Below are 19,452 nucleotides of genomic sequence, written 5' to 3'. Positions count from 1 at the left end.
GTAAAGTTCTGAATTTGGTTTTAAAAATTCATTCATACAAGTGCTAACTGGATAAGACTTGTCTTGATTAAAGGTTATGTCAGAAAGACCTAGAAACATTGATTAGGGCCAGAAACATAGAGTGATTCTAAAAGTAAAACATAAAAATACTATTTTGATAAAGGAAAAAATGCAAATTACTTTAGGGTAAGAAATGTAGTTTTCTATCATAGTCTATGCTAGTCAGATCATATCTAGAATATTATGTTCATTTTATATTTTAAGAGGAACATTTAAAAACTAAACAGTGAAAACTATGTTATATGAGAAACAATTCTGCCATACTCATGAGAGGATGAGTAAGCCCCTTGAGGGCAAGACTGTGTTTCATAACTCTTAAATGCCAGTGCCTGGCCCTTTTCCCAGAACATTGGAATAGTCCATAACTGTTTGTTACATAAATAATGAATGAAAATGTTAAGATATTAGGACTGTTTAATTTGAAGATGTGAGAAAGATTTTCAAATATCTAGTATATTTTCAAAAGAATTTCAGTAAATAAAATTGGAAACACACTGCCTAAATTTAATGATCTACAAAGAGTTCAAGAATATAATTTTTGTTTAGTATAATGAACAATAGTGCTATGCTGACTTAGTAAAACGTGGTCCTTTGCTAGATGACCACTGATCAGAAAGCTTTGACCCTGCTTGCATAGAACACTGGACTAGGTAACCCCTAGGAGTCCATCCGTCTCAGAGAATGAATCATTCCAGTGAGTCTGTTATGACCATGACTTTCTTACATTCTGACTTTTGTGGTTTAACGCACTTTTCTAAGTACATAAGAAAACCAATTTGTATTAGTCCTGCCTCAAAATGCCCATCATATTAAAAATTCAAACAATTGAATTTAGTTTATTTTAATTATATCATGCCTCCTTTCACAAAATATTGAATATAAGACTCCATATTCATTTATCACACCAATTTGTCAATGAACACCATAGGTATATTCTAACAGAGGCTTTTAAAAACTTTAATTAGCAGATGTTTTAACAAAGGAACATTTTACAAAAGAACCATTTTTAAAGTTTCTAAATATTGAACTGAAAATGACTCCATTAGCTAATTGAAAAATAATCACATTTTCCTTTTAAGAAAAAAAATATTTTAGAATAGTGATTAAGAGGAAACTGCCAGCATTTGGGTCATTTACTTACCTAGGGAGATTTAATTATCTCTTGAAGAACTTCAAAATTATAGTCACAAGTAACCCAAGTATTCAACACAAACTCCTTCCTTCACTTGATGAAAAAAACTAACCATATTATGTGCATTTAGATTTTCATAACCTGGAAGCTTGCTAATGTAGTGGTTCAGAATAGAATCCTGAGCATTGTATTGATTCTCAGAATGGGGAGGGGGTTGATCTTTCCCAAATTACTTCTTAAGAGGAGGAGGGGAACTGCTGAGGGATTCTGTTGTAGCAGGAGCCTCCAGTCATAAATTACTGGCAGGCAAGTGGAGTCCTCGTGTTGTTTCTGTTATAATCAGCTGCTTTTATATTTCCACTCATCGAGGCTGACTGGATGGTCTTATGCACCTCATGACATCAAACACAGCATTCATTTGCTCTTTTTTTGAGAGCAGGACAAGCATTTCTCTCACAACTCAGACCTCTAAGTTGGGCCAGTAATATATCCTACAGCATGACAGTGAAGCATTCTAGTTGAGAACATTTGTTTTTAAGTAGTAGGTTTTAAAATTTGAAATTACCCAGCTTCCCCATTTTTTTGCTCTTTGAGGAGTTCTGAGTATTAACATCCAATCTGGGGATCTAGCTTTCAAATGACCTTTTCAGTACCCATCCTTTGCTCATTTTGATTTGCTCAGGTAAATTACAACCACCTGGCCTTTTGTATTAAAGAAGGTTATGTACAAAAAATGACCTTTTGATACTTATTGGGAGAGCTAGGTTCATTGTATTTGAGATTAACTGCTGTTGCTGTTTTCCTAGCTATATATTAAATTACTTTATTTGAGGATGATAAAGCTTATTTCTTGCACCCTTTTGTGCCAAGCTACTTTTAACAACATAGGAATGTATTCTCTGATCACTGTAATGAGAAATTATGTTTTAAAAACTAACGAATATGATTTATTCAGCTCCTATGTTCCTGATAATGTAGAGGTGTAATTTTGCTTTCTTTTGACATTGATAAAGCCAGTGTTGTTGTTGGGCCATTCTGCTTCTCGCCATCTGGCTTATTTAGACTTTGCTTTCTTTTTGTTTCTGAAAAATTCAAGTTTGACTTGCCTGAGGAACTTTCTTGCTTGCTGACTCTTCTGCCTGAAATGTTCTATTCTGTCCTTCTTTGTTCCACTCATCTAGTATTCCATTTGCTCTGCTCCCTTCTCTGTCTCCTGTGTAATTAGGTTGAGCTGTGTGACTATTTCTGGAAAGTGATGAGCATCCTTCCTGGGTGAAGAATTGAAAAGTTTATGCACGATTCATTGATCTCTTTTTCTGTCAAGACACTATGGAATTCTGGGCTTAGCTGGAAAACCACAAAATTGATGCCGATGGTGTTGCTGAATTACCAGTTGGGCATTAGCTAGACCAATAGATCCTGTGTAAGCAAGAAGTAAACTTTTCTATGTTAATCTATTGGGGATTTGAGGGATGCTTGCCTACTCTGATTGACTACTCAAGGTTTCAGGGCAAATGCCATTTCTTTTTTTTTTTTTTTTTTTTTTTTTTTTAGTTTTTTTTTTTTTATTGGTTGTTCAAAACATTACACAGCTCATGACATATCATCTTCCATACATTTGATTCAAGTGGGTTATGAACTCCCATTTTTTACCCCAAATACAAGTTGCAGAATCACATCGGTTACACATCCACATTTTTACATAATACCATATTAGTGACTGTTGTATTCTGCTACCTTTCCTATCCCCTACTATCCCCCCTCCCCTTCCCTCTCATCTTCCCTCTCTACCCCATCTGCTGTTGTTTAATTCTCTCCCTTGTTTTTTTTTTCCCCTTTCCCCTCACAAACTCTTATATGTAATTTTGTGTAACAATGAGGGTCTCCTTCCATTTCCATAGTTTCCCTTCTCTCTCCCTTTCTCTCCCCCCACTCGTCTCTGTTTAATGTTAATCTTTTCCTCATGCTCTTCTTCCCTGTTCTGATCTTAGTTGCTCTCTTTATATCAAAGAAGACATATGAGCTGCCCAGATTGAGTCAGGAAGACACACACAATTTAAACAGACCAATAACAAAGGAAGAAATAGAAGAAGCCATCAAAAGACTACCAACCAAAAAAAGCCCTGGACCAGATGGGTATACAGCGGAGTTTTACAAAACCTTCAAAGAAGAATTAATACCAATACTTTTCAAGCTATTTCAAGAAATAGAAAAAGAAGGAGCTCTTCCAAATTCATTCTATGAGGCCAACATCACCCTGATCCCGAAACCAGACAAAGACAATTCAAAGAAAGAAAACTACAGACCAATATCTCTAATGAACATAGATGCAAAAATTCTCAATAAAATCCTGGCGAATCGAATACAAAAGCATATCAAAAAAATTGTGCACCATGATCAAGTAGGATTCATCCCTGGGATGCAAGGTTGGTTCAATATACGGAAATCAATAAATATTATTCACCACATCAATAGACTTAAAGATAAGAACCATATGATCGTCTCAATAGATGCAGAAAAAGCATTCGACAAAGTACAGCATCCTTTTATGTTCAAAACACTAGAAAAACTGGGGATAACAGGAACTTACCTCAACATTGTAAAAGCTATATATGCTAAGCCTCAGGCTAGCATCATTCTAAATGGAGAAAAACTGAAGGCATTCCCGCTAAAATCTGGAACAAGACAGGGATGCCCTCTCTCACCACTTCTATTTAATTTAGTCCTTGAAATACTAGCCAGAGCAATTAGACAGACAAGAGAAATTAAAGGCATAAAAATAGGAAAAGAAGAACTTAAAATATCACTATTTGCGGACGATATGATCCTATACTTAGAAGACCCAAAAGGGTCTACAAAGAAACTACTAGAACTGATAAATGAATTCAGCAAAGTGGCAGGATATAAAATCAACACGCATAAATCAAAGGCATTCCTGTATATCAGTAACAAAACTTCTGAAATGGAAATGAGGAAAACCACCCCATTCACAATATCCTCAAAAAAAATAAAATACTTGGGAATCAACCTAACAAAAGAGGTGAAAGATTTATACAATGAAAACTACAGAACCCTAAAGAGAGAGATAGAAGAAGATCTTAGAAGATGGAAAAATGTACCCTGTTCATGGATAGGCAGAACCAACATCATCAAAATGGCGATATTACCCAAAGTTCTCTACAGGTTCAATGCAATGCCAATCAAAATCCCAACGGCATTTCTGGTAGAAATAGATAAAGCTATCATGAAATTCATATGGAAAAACAAAAGACCCAGAATAGCAAAAGCAATTCTAAGCAGGAAGTGTGAATCGGGAGGTATAGCGATACCAGATTTCAAACTGTACTACAGAGCAATAGTAACAAAAACAGCATGGTACTGGTACCAAAACAGGAAGGTGGATCAATGGTACAGAATAGAGGACACAGAGACCAATCCACAAAATTACAACTTTCTTATATTTGATAAAGGCGCTAAAAGCATGCAATGGAGAAAGGATAGCATCTTCAACAAATGGTGCTGGGAAAACTGGAAATCCATATGCAACAAAATGAAGCTGAACCCCTTTCTCTCGCCATGCACAAAAGTAAATTCAAAATGGATCAAGGACCTAGATATCAAATCAGAGACTCTGCACCTGATAGAAGAAAAAGTTGGCTTCAATCTACACATTGTGGGGTCGGGCTCCAAATTCCTTAATAGGACGCCCATAGCACAAAAGTTAATAACTAGAATCAACAAATGGGACTTACTCAAACTAAAAAGTTTTTTCTCAGCAAGAGAAACAATAAGAGAGGTAAATAGGGAACCTACATCCTGGGAACAAATCTTTACTCCTCACACTTCAGATAGAGCCCTAATATCCAGAATATACAAAGAACTCAAAAAATTAAACAACAAGATAACAAACAACCCTATCAACAAATGGGCGAAGGACCTGAACAGACACTTCTCAGAGGAGGACATACAATCTATCAATAAGTACATGAAAAAATGCTCACCAGCTCTAGCAGTCAGAGAAATGCAAATCAAAACCACCCTAAGATACCATCTCACTCCAGTAAGATTGGCAGCCATTATGAAGTCAAGCAACAATAAGTGCTGGCGAGGATGTGGGGAAAAGGGTACACTTGTACATTGCTGGTGGAACTGCAAACTGGTGCGGCCAATATGGAAAGCAGTATGGAGATTCCTAGGAAAGCTGGGAATGGAACCACCATTTGACCCAGCTATCGCCCTTCTCGGTCTATTCCCTGAGGACCTTAAAAGCGCATACTATAGGGATACTGCCACATCAATGATCATGGCAGCACAATTCACAATAGCTAGACTTTGGAATCAACCCAGATGCCCTTCAATAGATGAATGGATTAAAAAACTGTGGCATTTATACACAATGGAGTATTACGCAGCACTAAAAAATGACAAAATCATGGATTTTGCAGGGAAATGGATGGCATTAGAGCAGATTATGCTAAGTGAAGCTAGCCAATCCTTAAAAAACAAATGCCAAATGCCATTTCTTATTAGAACTGTTACCACCCTACTCCAAGTACTTCCCCTCCCTACTCTCTCCCTACCATCTTACATTTCCCATTACATTTTTTGGTAATATTTTCTTTACTTGTTCATATAAGTCAATGTTGAACAAATAAAACACATATGCCATTTAATATGATTTTTAAGTGCCCACCAGAGTAATCTTTTCTTAAACTGGGATTGAACCCAGGAGGGCTTAACCACTGAAACACATCCCCTGCCCGTTATTGTATTTTATTTAAAGACAGCATCTCACTGAGTTGCTTAGGCCTTGCTAAGTTGCTGAGGCTGGCTTTGAACTCAGGATCCTCCTGCCTCAGCCTCCTGAGCCACTGGGATTCTAGGTGTGTGCCACCATGCCCAGCCAGAGTAATCTTTGAAATTGGTAATAGCATTTCTTTTTGACTTGATGTCAACAAGAATAAAAATAAGACAAAACTACTACTCTCTTGCAGAGGTCTGTTGCATTTTACACTGTTCACCAGAAAGGACAGTCTTGCGTCATTCAGTGGCAGAGTTTTTAAAACTCTTCTGGATGAATCCATTTTGTATGATTTCTTTTATCCTGAAATGAAATCATCTTTGGCAAAGTCTGTGTTAGTGATGACATTTATGTCAACAAAGAAGGGATTATGAATCTAAATTTTAATTTTAAAATTGCCCAAAGTAAGCTTTGAAAAATTGTACAAAATTTTTACAGATAGCCCAGGCTTTTCCCACTGAGGCTTTATTACTTTCAACTCAAGGGTACATAAATCCTTCCTTCAATATCAAAATATATTGTCTGACACTTGTCTGCCTATAGCCTCCCAGTAGATGTTTTAGAAAAGTCTATGATATGTACGTGTGTGTGTGTGTGTGTGTGTGTGTGTGAGAGAGAGAGAGAGAGAGAGAGAGAGAGATCAATTCCCAGAGAAGTATCTGGCATGTAGTATTAATTCATTAAAAATGAGTTTAATTAATGAATGATTATAGTAAAATTTATTCATCAAGTTAAGTGCAGGTATGAATGTACTCTCCATAAAATTGTTTTAAGAATGGGATTTTAGTTTTTTAAAGAAAGAAAACAGAGGGAAAAAAATCAGCTCATGATTTTAGTCTAAACTCTTCAAATCTTTCTTTGGAATGCTAAGCAAAGAACTTCATAATCCGCTTCCAATCTATAATGAGATTTCTTGACAAGGTCATAAAACTTTCTGAGAATTATTTTGTTATTGCTAATTCATAAAGAGATCTACCACATGATGTACAGTGCTTCCTTTCTCACTGGGGGACAAAAAGGTGTATTTCTGCATTAACTTTTCAAAATTCTGTAACCAAAATACCTGGCAAGAACCATTTAGAAGAGGGGAAATTTGTTTTTGACTAACGGTTTCAGAGTTGTAGTCCATGGTCAGCCAAGTCCATGGCTCTGAGTCCAAGGTGAGGCAACACATTGCAGCAGAAGGGCAGGGAGAGTACTGTTCCACTCATGGCAGCCAGGAAGCAGAGAGAGGAGGGTGGGCTCTGGGAGGATGAGTCCTTCCAGGGCCCACCCCTGGTGACACACCTCTTCTCAAAAGTCCTCATACGTTGGGAATATTTATAAATGAAGTCAACAAACACACAGTTGATGAAAACTAGGGAGTTGGCTTTGATAAGGAGGGTTAGTGTTTCATTTAAAGAGAAATGATGAAGCTTCCAATTATTTCCTAATTTACTTCAAAATATTAGGAAAAAATGGAAGCAAATATTTGCAATTTCGGGAGTGGATATGATAATTTGACAGATATATTGGTTTTTATTTGTTGTTTGTTTCACACCAATAACCATCTTCATCTTTCCAAACAAAATGTTACCAAGGTCTATACAGTGATATGAAGCTTCAACTTATTTGATATGCAACCTTGTGTAATGCTTCAAGATACAGCTTTTGTTTTGAGAAAAATTCAAATTTTGGTAAACTCTCCCTTATAAATTAAACTCATTTTCCATGAAGACTTATGGTGGTTGACATATAAACACACAGTTGGTAGGTATTTCCTCAATCTTCTTGACTTCAACTTTCCATGGGGAAGAACCATCCATGAAAGAAGTACTGCTTTCAATCTTAGACATTTAACTAAAAATGCGTAACTATGAATATGTGAAGAAGAGGATCTTTATACTTTATTTTCTTTGATAGTTCCTAAAATAACCTAAACCAAGACAGTCCATATTTAAAATGCCCATACTTATAAAATCAGATATAGTGTATTTCACTTCTCTCAGTAAAAAAAGCCTTTTAAGGACCTTACTACATGAAAATAAGGTCTGACCAGATAGTTTTACCATCACGCTCTTGTTAATATTGATAGTTCCAGAGTTCCAGGAAACTAATCTTACATTGAAATTATAATCTAAAATGAGTGTATAAGTCTGATATCTTGTAGAGACCAGATCATTCTGTACACAGTATAGGTGACATTGCATGTACACCAAAGTTTGCATAAAAACCAATGTGTGAGAACCAGTAAGCTAGCTTAAGCAAAGAAATGAAAGGAAATTTTAGAATTAGATGTTTGAGTTTTAAATCCATTCTGCCTTTAAAATAATTTTCAAGTTCATTTCTTACACATAGGGATGTCAGAAATTCTAAAGTGACTTTCTCACTTGCTTTCTGAACATACTCTATTCTGCTTTTAAACATTAATATATGTGAACTGACTTGTTTGTTGAAAGAATTTACAGTATACTTATATTTAGGTTCTGACTGAGGAGCAGTTAACTTCCAAAGACAGCACTAAGTTAAATGATTGAAACTACTGAAATTGTAGGAAAAAAAGTTTTTAGTGACAAGTTTATGGACTTTGTATGCATTGTCTATGTGCCCTTTAGTGTCTAGGTGTCTAGGTTGAAAATTGCTGGCCTACTGAATCTATGAGGTTCCTTACAGGTCCAAAAATCTATGAAGATTGTGTCTAACTCATACCAAAAATATGATGTGTTATCCAAATGACAGCAAAGACATTTGCTGACATTATTTAATCTTTAATTTGGCCTTTCACATGTCTAAGTTTTAATTTGAATTATAATGTATTTACTTTGAATTAGAATTTGTATAATTTATATGCATTTTCATGATTGTGCTTTTACACATACATTGGCATGCCCCTGCAATATGTTTGTGTGTGTATTATATGTTGTGCACCTGCATGAGCTAACATAAACTATTATCACTTTATTTTACTTACATTTTAATGAAAATTCTGGGAACATTTTCCATTCTTTCTTTATTCTTTCTCTGTCTGGTATCAAGCTTCATGGTAGTACCAAGAGCAGGTACTACCATGGATTGGGGCCCTTCTGGGCAGTCGCTGAAGTTTATTTTACAAATTAGTACAAATATTGCAAAAATATCAATTGGCAAAGACATTTTAAAATCAATGGAAGTGAATATTTTCAATAAACTCAGTGAAAACCCATCAGAAAGCTACTTGAAATTTTTCATTTCTAAGTAAACAACAGTATTTCAAAAGTAAGCACATCCCCAGTTGTTCAAAAATTGTAGAGACCTAGAAAAAAGTAATCGGAGTAACCTGAATAAAGACAGCTTGCCAGACCACTACCATAAAGGACTAACACCACTATCCAGAAAAACCAGCCTCAGATTAGAAGACTGGAAGCAAAAGATTCCCAATATCTCTGAACAAGAGCCTTGTGCCTTGAAGATCTAGTTATGTAAAATGATAGAATCATATACTCTCCTGCTTTGATGGTTCTGAAAGGTATTTCAGAACTCTTTATTTCTTTATACTATTATAACACCAAAAGAAAAATCTACTGTTTTTATTGTTGCTCTGTTAGATGTGTTTGTGTTGATAATAGAAACACCTGTTTTATAAAGTTTGTTAATCACTGATTCAAGCTCTTGGTTCATTTCAGTACATAAACTCAAGACCAATGAAAAATCATTTTAATTTCTCCTTTTATAACTTTCCAAAATTTTAGGAATTTATTGCTGTTAGATATACTAATGCATTGGGATGGTTTTATGACAGCTTTTCCATTAATCCTTAATTGCAGTAAGGTAGGTGAAGAACCATACGGGCCTGATGTAGATTTGAAATACAGATCCACAAAACTGCCCCATTAAAAAAAATGCCAACCTACTTTGGAATATAAGACATAAAGTCCATAATATCAAAGGATTCATCCTAGTTTTTAAATTTAATCATAATTAAAATCAATTTTAAAACTTGCCTTTACCCTTTTTAATATGATGCAAAATTTTATGCTTTAAATTATTCACATGTTCATAGTCCATTCCTATTGAATATCCACTAAGTGCTTGGGGGTTAAGAAATAGCCAAAAATAACTTTTGACCTCAAAGAAGATTCTAGAAAAGAAAAAGAAGCAGCATCATGCTAATATAGTGAAAGCTGGTAGCAGAGGTGAAACAGAAGGGTATCTGGAGGTGAAGGAGGAGGATGTGTGGGAACCTCTTCCCACAGAGATGAGAGGAGCCTATGGCAGGAACAAGTGTATTGTGTGCATGTGCATTTGGAGAGTCATTGTCCCACAGTTTATTAGAGACTATGTGCCTTGTCATAGTAGGAATGTGTCTAATGTGAACTTGGGAAATAATACAGGATTTGAAGTAAAGGGAGGAAGAGGAAGAATTATCTGTATTCATGTATAAATTTGATAGGAGCAATTATTACACCTAGTTGTCAAGTTTAAGTGGATTTTCACATTACTTTTAATTCCATGTGTGGTCTGTAAGAGATTTTGAATAGTAATAGTTATTTTGGACAACTAATATGATACTAAGATCATCTCTTTAATTTTTAAATTTTCCTCACATCAATGTTTATGACAGCATGATTATAATCTATTGTATTATGATCAACTTGTTCTCTTGGTTTTAGAGTTCTGCTGCATAATTGGCAGTAGAAGAATAGTTACAAACAGATACATGTGCTATTTGGCTTCTTACTGATGTACATTTTTAGACTTCATTTAAAAAAACAATCACATAAAGTAAATTAATTTGCAAAATTTCTTAAAGTACTATATATTTTCTCCTAATTTTCAGATTGTGTTTTTAATCATTTTTCATCACAAATGGCACACCAAGAAGTTCCAAATATAAATTCATTTTACAACAATAATGACATTTTCCAACTGTCTCATAAATTTGCAACATTTGGTAAAAGGGAGACTCGTAAAGCAAAATGTGTCACCAGTGCTAAAGAAAATGGGCTTGTGGTAATTAGTGTGTCATCTTCAAAGACAAAACTAATGCTTGAAATTCAACAGCATGATTGTGAAGAGTCATTGTGTGCTCACAGAGCGCCCACCTCTGTGCTGAGGGGTCCAAGTTCATCGCTTCATTAGTTCTAACCTTAGGACCTGAAGATGCTAGTTGTTCCCCTTTCATAGAGGGAAGGAATGAGTGTTTGAAAAGCCTGAGTAATTTGGTTATGGTCCAATAGTGAGTGAGTAGAGACACTGGGATTCAAAGCAGGTCCCCTGTGGTACAGGTGTAGGTGTAGGTACTATGGTGAACCCCACTTTACAGACGGGGAGAAGTGAGGCTTCCAGAGGTCTGAATCTTTTGGCTGTGCTCCACTGAAGTGGAGGAAACTGGTCTTCAAAGGCAGGCTCTTCAGATCCAGAGTCTGTGTCACTCACTTGTTGGTGTTTATGCTGTTTGACAAATTTAAATTGTAAGCATGTTGTTGACATTTCCTTTTGTTCTGCAAAATGCAGGAAGTAATACATCCAGGTATTAATTGGATAGAAGGAGGACAGGTGTTAAGGACAGGACTAGAGCCAGAAATTGGTAGCAAAGATAATTGTAATTTCTTCCATTTTATTATTTTCGAGTCACCACAGCAAAGCAAGAGTGTTTCGGGAGAATGCGATTCACTCTTCATCCATTTCGCAGGAACAACAGTTGCCTTAGTTCCCAAGTCAGAAAGTCAGCTATGTCAGCAAGAGTCCCCAAACTAATCTGCTAAGTGGCCCAGATGAAATTTGTATGTCTTATTCTCTGTTTCTATCTTTACTGATACCCTCTCTTTATGCCCTAATTATTACTATTGTTATTATCATCATCATTCATCATGTTGTATTATACAAACTACCATGTTAAAGTCTGGGCAAAAACAAACATTGTCTATAAAGAAAGTACTGTAGCAGGCACTCAATTCTTAAAATGTGATAGAAACTCAAAGCTCAGAGGACAAACTGGAATCTTTAAAAATACTTTGGCATTCTACAAATAAAATTTCAAAAATTAAACAGAAGTATTAATCACTGATTTTTTTTATTATGAGGATTAGGGTTTATAATAATATATGATATTCCAGGGAATATCTAAAGTTAGTGAATTTGGAATGTTTATCAATTTACATTGTGAGTTTTGGTAGTGTGTATTGATTGTGTACTCTAGACCTTTTACTTTCAGGTGTATAGAAAAGACAAGATGAAGAATCAGAAACTTCTCATTTGTTAAAAAAATCACTTAATCATGTGAGATGCCCTGTACAAGTTAAGGAGAACCTATGCAAATGGAAAAATGTGTTAATATAGGGTTGGGGATGTGGCTCAAGCGGTAGCGCGCTCACCTGGCATGCATCTGGCCCTGGTTCGATCCTCAGCACCACATACAAACAAAGATGTTGTGTCCGCTGAAAACTGAAAAATAAATATTAAAATTCTCTCTTTCTCTCTCTCTCTCTCGCTTAAAAAAAATGTGTTAATATAAAAATTAGAAAACTGTGAACACAAACTATGGTTTGCAGTTTTCTCAGAGCTAATTGTATATTACTCTGGGAAAGGTCGATTGTGTATTTGTGTGTGTGGTGGGGGGTATGTATGCATGTTGGTCTGTGTGTATATTTCCAAGAGCACAGTGTCTTCCCCTTTTAGTATCACTCATCATGGTGTTTATATTTTGCATAGTCTTTCTCTTCAGATCCATTAGCCACTCCTATTGAGAGGTGCAGATCAGATTCTATTTGCTAACAACTATATTTTTAATAAAATAATTTTGAATTTATATTAAAGGAATAATTTGATAATTAAATCACATTTACTATCTACTTTGTATAAGTTTTTTAGTATGGATTTATTACTTCTAGGAAAAGTATAATTTAGTAAGTTAAGCTATTAACGATTGCATTACTGCTATCCCATATTATTATGTGGATATCTCTTTTAAATAGTGGTTAAGCAAAGCCTGAGATTATATTTTAGATCCTCATTTCATGAATACCATCACCACTGTGTCACAAGTGTTAAATATGTAAATAATAAACTGCCACTGGGTGTTGCCTTGTGTCCCTTGTCTTCCACAGGGAATCTTATGAATGATGCAACAGAGGCCTGCATCCATTTGCATGCAGAGCTGAGTAGTTAACGTTTTAAGTTAAAGCCAGTGAATCTTTAAAAGTCTGTATAAATAATAAAGCCATTCATTGTGTTCAAGGATTCTGCCTTCTTCCAATGATATGATTCTCTTCTCATTTGAAAGAATATTTAATTGCATCTCTCATCTTCCTTTAATATTTAATAATAATTTTATTAGCTGTATTGAATGAGAGGGGCCAAGATTTGCAATATCTAGTACTGGCCATCAATTTTTTCTTATCATGACTTAATGAATTTTATAATTACAAGGAGAGGCAGAAATATGAATTAGCTTGGTAGTTGGTTGGGACTTTAAGGTTTATTGATTTTAGCTTGGGCAAATCCCACAATAAGTACAAGGAGAAAGAAAAAATATCAAGGGTGCTTTAGAAGCACAGGCACAAAACTTCTACAATTTATTAATCATTCCTGATTTAAAATAATGAACTTGGAAGCCTTGAGTAAAGTTATAAATACCAACAATGATGATTCCTACCAGTTCCATAGAAATTGACAGGGGATCTTGACATCTTACAATACTTAGTCTTGTAGGGTATATGTTCCTTTAATCTCTATTCATGCATTTTGACAACTTTTCATTATCATTTCTTAGACATTTGTACTGTTATTTTCTTTCAGCTAAGACAAAAGCATAGGTTATTTTGAGTGGGAAAATTTGGCATAAGCTGTCATTGTAATAGCATTTTTTAATTATTATTTAAGTAGCACGTCTCACCCAAGGTTTTCAAAGTGCTTTTGAGAACATTTTATTAAGCTTGTGGGATGAAGGTCAGGGGAAAAGTTATTTGTAGGCTCTATACATTTAATGTCCCTATGGAAATATAACCCAGGCCATGGGGAGAAGGTAATTTTCATCTTTATCTCTCTTGATATGGATGTGTATAAATGGTTCCTAAATTTTCAGTGCCATTTGTTCAAAAATGAAACCAGATATTGTTGAGTTTAATGTGCTTTCAAGCCTATTTTAAACAGATCATTTTTAACCCCCTCCAGCAACTGCTTCGAGAACGACAGCAGATGGCCAGCCGTCCCTTTGCTTCTGTTGATGTAGCACTGGAAGTGGGAGCCGAACAAACAGACTTTCTGCGAGGGCCATTAGAGGTAGGAACAGTGGTGCCGAAAGGGGATCACAGTGATTTACATATTTATATTGTTTCTCTAATCTGCATCTGCTTGTGAAGCCACACAGAGTCTGATTATCTAGAGTTGACAAGATTCAGCTACATATGTTATGCCATTTTCAAGGCACACAGTTTTAATGGTATGACATGAACTGTAACAAAAGCCACTGGAGAATCTATTAGCCTAGGCAAGACTGACAGACTGCTCACCTGGCAGCCTTTCCCTGACAGGTAGGAGTTGAAGGAATTTAAGATATAGTTAAGATGGGAGAAACAAAGCACAGACACTTAGTCCTTGGTACATCCACTGGCCCCTAGTTAACAATTCATCTCTACCTTTATTAGCAAAGTTTACTATAAAAAATGGAAGGACATGAGTAGCACTATAGTTTTATTTTTAAATTTTGAGAAGTATAATTTTTTTCTTGTGTGTGAAGAATGGCTGTGCAGAAATAGAGTACAGTGAAACAAATCATCATACACATGTAAATGTGGTGTCAAAACCCCAAAACAATGCATGAAATGGTTTCTGAGAACAAAAACCCTGAATAGTAAAAGCTCACAGATTGTGGTTAATGATTAATTATTGGTGTGCTTTTGAAGCACACCAATTTAATTTTGTGCTTATTATTTTATTTGTATCACAATATTTAAGTAGAAAAATTAAAGCACTCTCATATTGAAATATTTTATTCCCTTTTTTAAATGCTCTCATTTGAATAATTATATGTTGATATTTTTAAGATTTTGCTTTTCTTCAAGGAAAGCAAGGATATAAAAATTAAACTCCTCCCCAAACCTAGGTACAAATATAATTGATTCTGTAACATTTTTGGTGATTCTGAAAAAATGAAACTGTTACGCGTCATGGATACTATCCAAAAGGCCTGTTCTGGGAGGCAATAAAATGTGTGCTGTGTCTGGCTTTTGTGTTCTTGACTTTTTACTACTCTAGATCACAGGTTGCCGTGGAAGCTTTGAACACTAGGAAATTTATGTGTGTCTCTTCCATTGCTTGGGGAGAAATTGGAAAAGAGACACAGTGATTAGATGAAAGTTACAGCGAGTGCTGTCATTTCATCTTGGCCCCTTGGTTCAAATGTTAGTACAAAACCCTTAGCAAATAGAAAACCTGGACTATTTGAATCCAAATTCTCGTTTGTTCATCTGTTTAAAACATTCTCAAATATTGCTAAAGCCAAGGAACAACGGGGAAAGGAATGTCAGTCGTGCAGACATAAGCCAGAGCGGGAGGAGTTATCAGAATCAGGAAGCTCACCCAGGTCCTGCCTGTGTCTCAGTTGCTCCCTGGAGGGGTTTGAGAAACTGCTATCAGGTGCACATATGTTCATTACATCATCTTGTTCAATTTTTCCAAACTTTTCTGTCTTCTTTATCATCGTGACTTTTTAACCTTAAATTTTACTTTGTGGAGTTAGAAATATAGACCCCACTTTTGTTCAGTTTCTATTTGCTGGCAGTCCTTCCTTCTCTGTCCTTCTGTTTTGCACTTGTCTCTGGTAGAGGAGATGATTGGTTTGTATTTCCCCCTTTACTCTGTGAATCTCTGCTTGGTGTACACATTGATAAAAGTTACTGTTTACCAAGAACAATACTTATTTCAGCTATCCAATGTGTGTGTGAGTGTGTGTGTGTGTGTGTGCGCGCGCGCGCGTGTTATTAGCATGCCTCCTTGTGATTCTTTTCCCAGCTTCTGTTGGATAAATTGACTTTTGTCTACCAAACCAAGTATTTCATATCATATTTTTGTTTCTCATAGTGTCTCTTACTTAGCAAGATCCGTCATAGTGGTTACTTTTCCTTAGCAAGTCTAAACCTTACAAACACATTCCTCCACTGCCAGTCTCAAACAAGATTAATGCTTAGAATGCTCTCAGCTCCCTGTTTCTCCTTCCAGATGTTGACACTACCTGAAAATTTTGATCTTAATGTTTTGGATGTACTTTTTTCTTTATTATGGAATATTTTAATAACAATGAATGTTTTATTGTTTTTATTTCTAGCTGTTTGCTCATTCATTTCTTTCATTTTTCACTAGTATAACCCTCCCAGAGATTTTTTTTATGTGGCATTCTTGATAGATCAAATGTGTATACATGTGTGTGAGTATACATACACACAAACACAAAACAACTTAATGGTATGTAAAACTCAGTTTAAAGTTTCCTTCTTTAAAAATTTAAAAACAGTTTAATGTCCTTTTTAAGCAGTTTCCATCTTATTTCTGGAATTTCTCAGAATTTTCTCTTAGTTATACTTAAATTTAGCTTCAATGGATCAAAATAAATATTTGATTTTTTCCTAAGTATTAGACAGTGTACACATACATTGATGTAATCACCAAGCCCCCAGTTGAGGTGGGCAGAAGTGAAGGCTTAGGAGTGGTCCAGCCCTCTGCCTTCATGGCTGTGAGATTGCTCACCCAAGCTGACCTCTGGAGTTAACATCACTACTCCATAGCCTTGGGCTGGCACCTGGCTGGTTCTGCTTCCCTGCTGCACAGCAGGTGGAGCAGGTATCAATCCATCCTGGACAATGTGACTCTGTCCCTTTCCTAAGGCAGGCTACCATTTCCTTGTATTTTTTTTTCCTAAGTTTCTCCTGAAGATTTTGTGAAATTTATCTCTCTTATTTGATCTCCTTGTTCAAAGTCAGTGAGGGGAGGGGACAAGCAACTTTCTGGTTTGCTGTTTCGTTGACTAAAAGGCCATTGGTGCCAGTGCTTTCTGTACCTTAAAGCATTACATAAACGTTGGAATTCTTGATATTTTTCTTAATTTTATTAATACTCAGTTCTCTGAATAACTGGCATGCCTGTATTTCTTTTGTACCCCTTCTATTCATAAACATAATTTCAAGATGTCAAAGGAAAAAAGAAAAAACATAATTACATGTAGATTCTCATTTAGCTAAGCTTTTTTTTAATCTGTGAGTAAAGTTCTAGTTATTAATGTTCATCATTTATAAAAAGCTTTATTGAAATAAAATTCATGTAACATAGTTCCCCCACTTAAGCCATGTAATTTAATTTTAGTATATTCAGAGTTGTGTGACCATCACCAAAATCAACTTTAGAATATTTCATCACCCATAAAAGAAATCCCATGCCCATTAGCATCTACCAGGCTTTCTTCAGCCCTCCCATCTCTGCCCTGGCAGCCCTGGGCAAGCTCTAATATGTTTCCTGTCTTCATCGATTATCCTATTTTGGACATTTTGTACAAATAGAGTCATATAATATGTGGTCTTTGGTAATTAGCTCTTGCGCATAGCACAATGCTGACGCATTGTGGCGTATGTCAGCACTTCATTATCTTGTTGTAAAATGGCATTCCATCATGCAAGCCTCACCTTTTGTTTCCACTTCATCAGTTAGTTGATGGACATTTGTCTTGTTTACACTTTTGGGATATTCTGAGCAGTACTACCATGAACATCTGCGGAAAATTGTTTGTGTGGGCACATGTTTAAATTTCTTTGGGGGTTTATAACCTAAAGGTGAATTACTAGGACACATGACATCTTTGCATTACTTGTTGAAAAGACTCTCTGTTGAATGGTCTCAGGTTCCCTTGTTCAAAATCATTTAACCATAAATATGTGAGTTTGTTTCTGAACTATCCTATTGATCTACATGTCTATCTTTACAACAGTGCCACACTGTCTTGACTACCATATCTTCATTATAAGTTTTAGAATTGGAAAATACCAGCTATCCATGCTGTTCTTTTTAAAGATTGTTTAACTCTTCTGGTCCCTTGAAATTTCACGTAAATATTGGGATCTATTTTTTAATTTCTGTCAAGAAAACTGCTAGTATTTTGACAGAGATAATGTTGGATGTATATATCACTTCAAACATTCACTTTATTAAGGGGGGTAATTTTGTTAATTAAGTACCTTTGGGCTCCATTCTCAAAATCCTAAACTTAATATTAGATTTCCTTCATCTTGGCAAATAATTATGATTTCTGATATTTTAAATTCCCTATGGCCATATATATCCAATGATCTCAAGTTAATTGACAACTAAGAAATTCTCTAATAAATTCAAGTTGAAAACATTTTTTATTCAGTAGATATTTTTAGTTTAAATTGGTTGTTTACTTCTTCCTATTAAAATTAAACATCAAAGTAAATCTCAGCAGCTAACTGCTAATTCCTTCCTTTGACATCTTTTAGAAAATAATAGAGATAGAATGTTTAAAATTATATTGCTAAGCATTTTGTAATAATTACTACTTAGAAGTTATTTAGCTGATCTACATACACGTACATACAAATCCATACATATCCACATATATGTGATAATTGTTTTCCATTATTACAGAACAATGAAACCTGTCCCAAATCTCTTTTGTATTTTTATAACTTAGCACGATGCTTAGTATGATAACTTAGTGTTGATTTTCTCACATAGTAGATTCTGAAGCCTGGGCCTGTTGTTGTTGTTGTTGTTATTATTATTATTATTATTTTGTGCTGGGGTTTGAACCCAGGGGCATTCACCCCTGAGCTATATCTGCAATCCTTTTATTTCATTTATTTATTTCTTTAATTTTGATACAAGGTCTTACTGAGTTGTTGAGGCTGGCCTCAAATTTGCAATCCTCCTGTCTCAGCCCCCAAGTTACTGGGTTTAAAGGCATGTGTAGCTAGCATAGGACTATTCTGAAATCATATTATAAATTTTGTTTAAATCTAAAAATTAAAGCAATTTTAATGTTTTCTGCTAGACTTTTTAAAATTCAATGTTTAAACTCAACATAAAGCAATGGCTATTACTGTTATGTAAACTTTTATTGACTACTCATGATGTGATAAATTAAGGGAAGTATTTCTTTAAATTAAATTTGACTCTCATATGCAGCTCTTGAGTTTCATTCTGTACAGGCAGAGGGGAAATTTAAGGAATAAGAAACGAATTACCTTTTATACATCTTTGGGTGATTGTGCACCATTACACACCAGAATGTCCTATTCTCTGAAGTGGATGTGTTCCTAAAAATGTTTTGTAAGGTAATTATATGTTTTTAATGCATGAGAAGTATTGAATCTTTACAAGACCTTTAAGGTGCAAAATTCTTTGTGAGTAAAATAAAAATAATTATACTATGAATATGAATGAATAATCACTCTAAATTTTCTATTGGTAAATCTGAATTGTTGTATTTTCCTAT

General features: G+C 35.1%; 1 protein-coding gene across 1 annotated transcript in view; it reads left to right on the top strand.

Moving 5' to 3' along the window:
* Nucleotides 1-19,452, top strand: part of Atrnl1 (attractin like 1) — a 716,444-nt gene that overhangs the window by 488,512 nt on the left and 208,480 nt on the right. The window contains exon 27 of the mRNA XM_027930106.2: nt 14,124-14,231. Within this exon, the coding sequence (XP_027785907.2) occupies nt 14,124-14,231 (108 nt within the window). The remainder of the gene's footprint in view (nt 1-14,123; nt 14,232-19,452) is intronic.

Source organism: Marmota flaviventris, chromosome 4 (assembly GCF_047511675.1).
Source record: "Marmota flaviventris isolate mMarFla1 chromosome 4, mMarFla1.hap1, whole genome shotgun sequence".
NCBI classification, from domain to species: domain Eukaryota; kingdom Metazoa; phylum Chordata; class Mammalia; order Rodentia; family Sciuridae; genus Marmota; species Marmota flaviventris.
The sequence above is the reverse complement of the archived record's forward strand: the minus strand, read 5'-3'. Positions and strand labels throughout refer to the sequence as shown.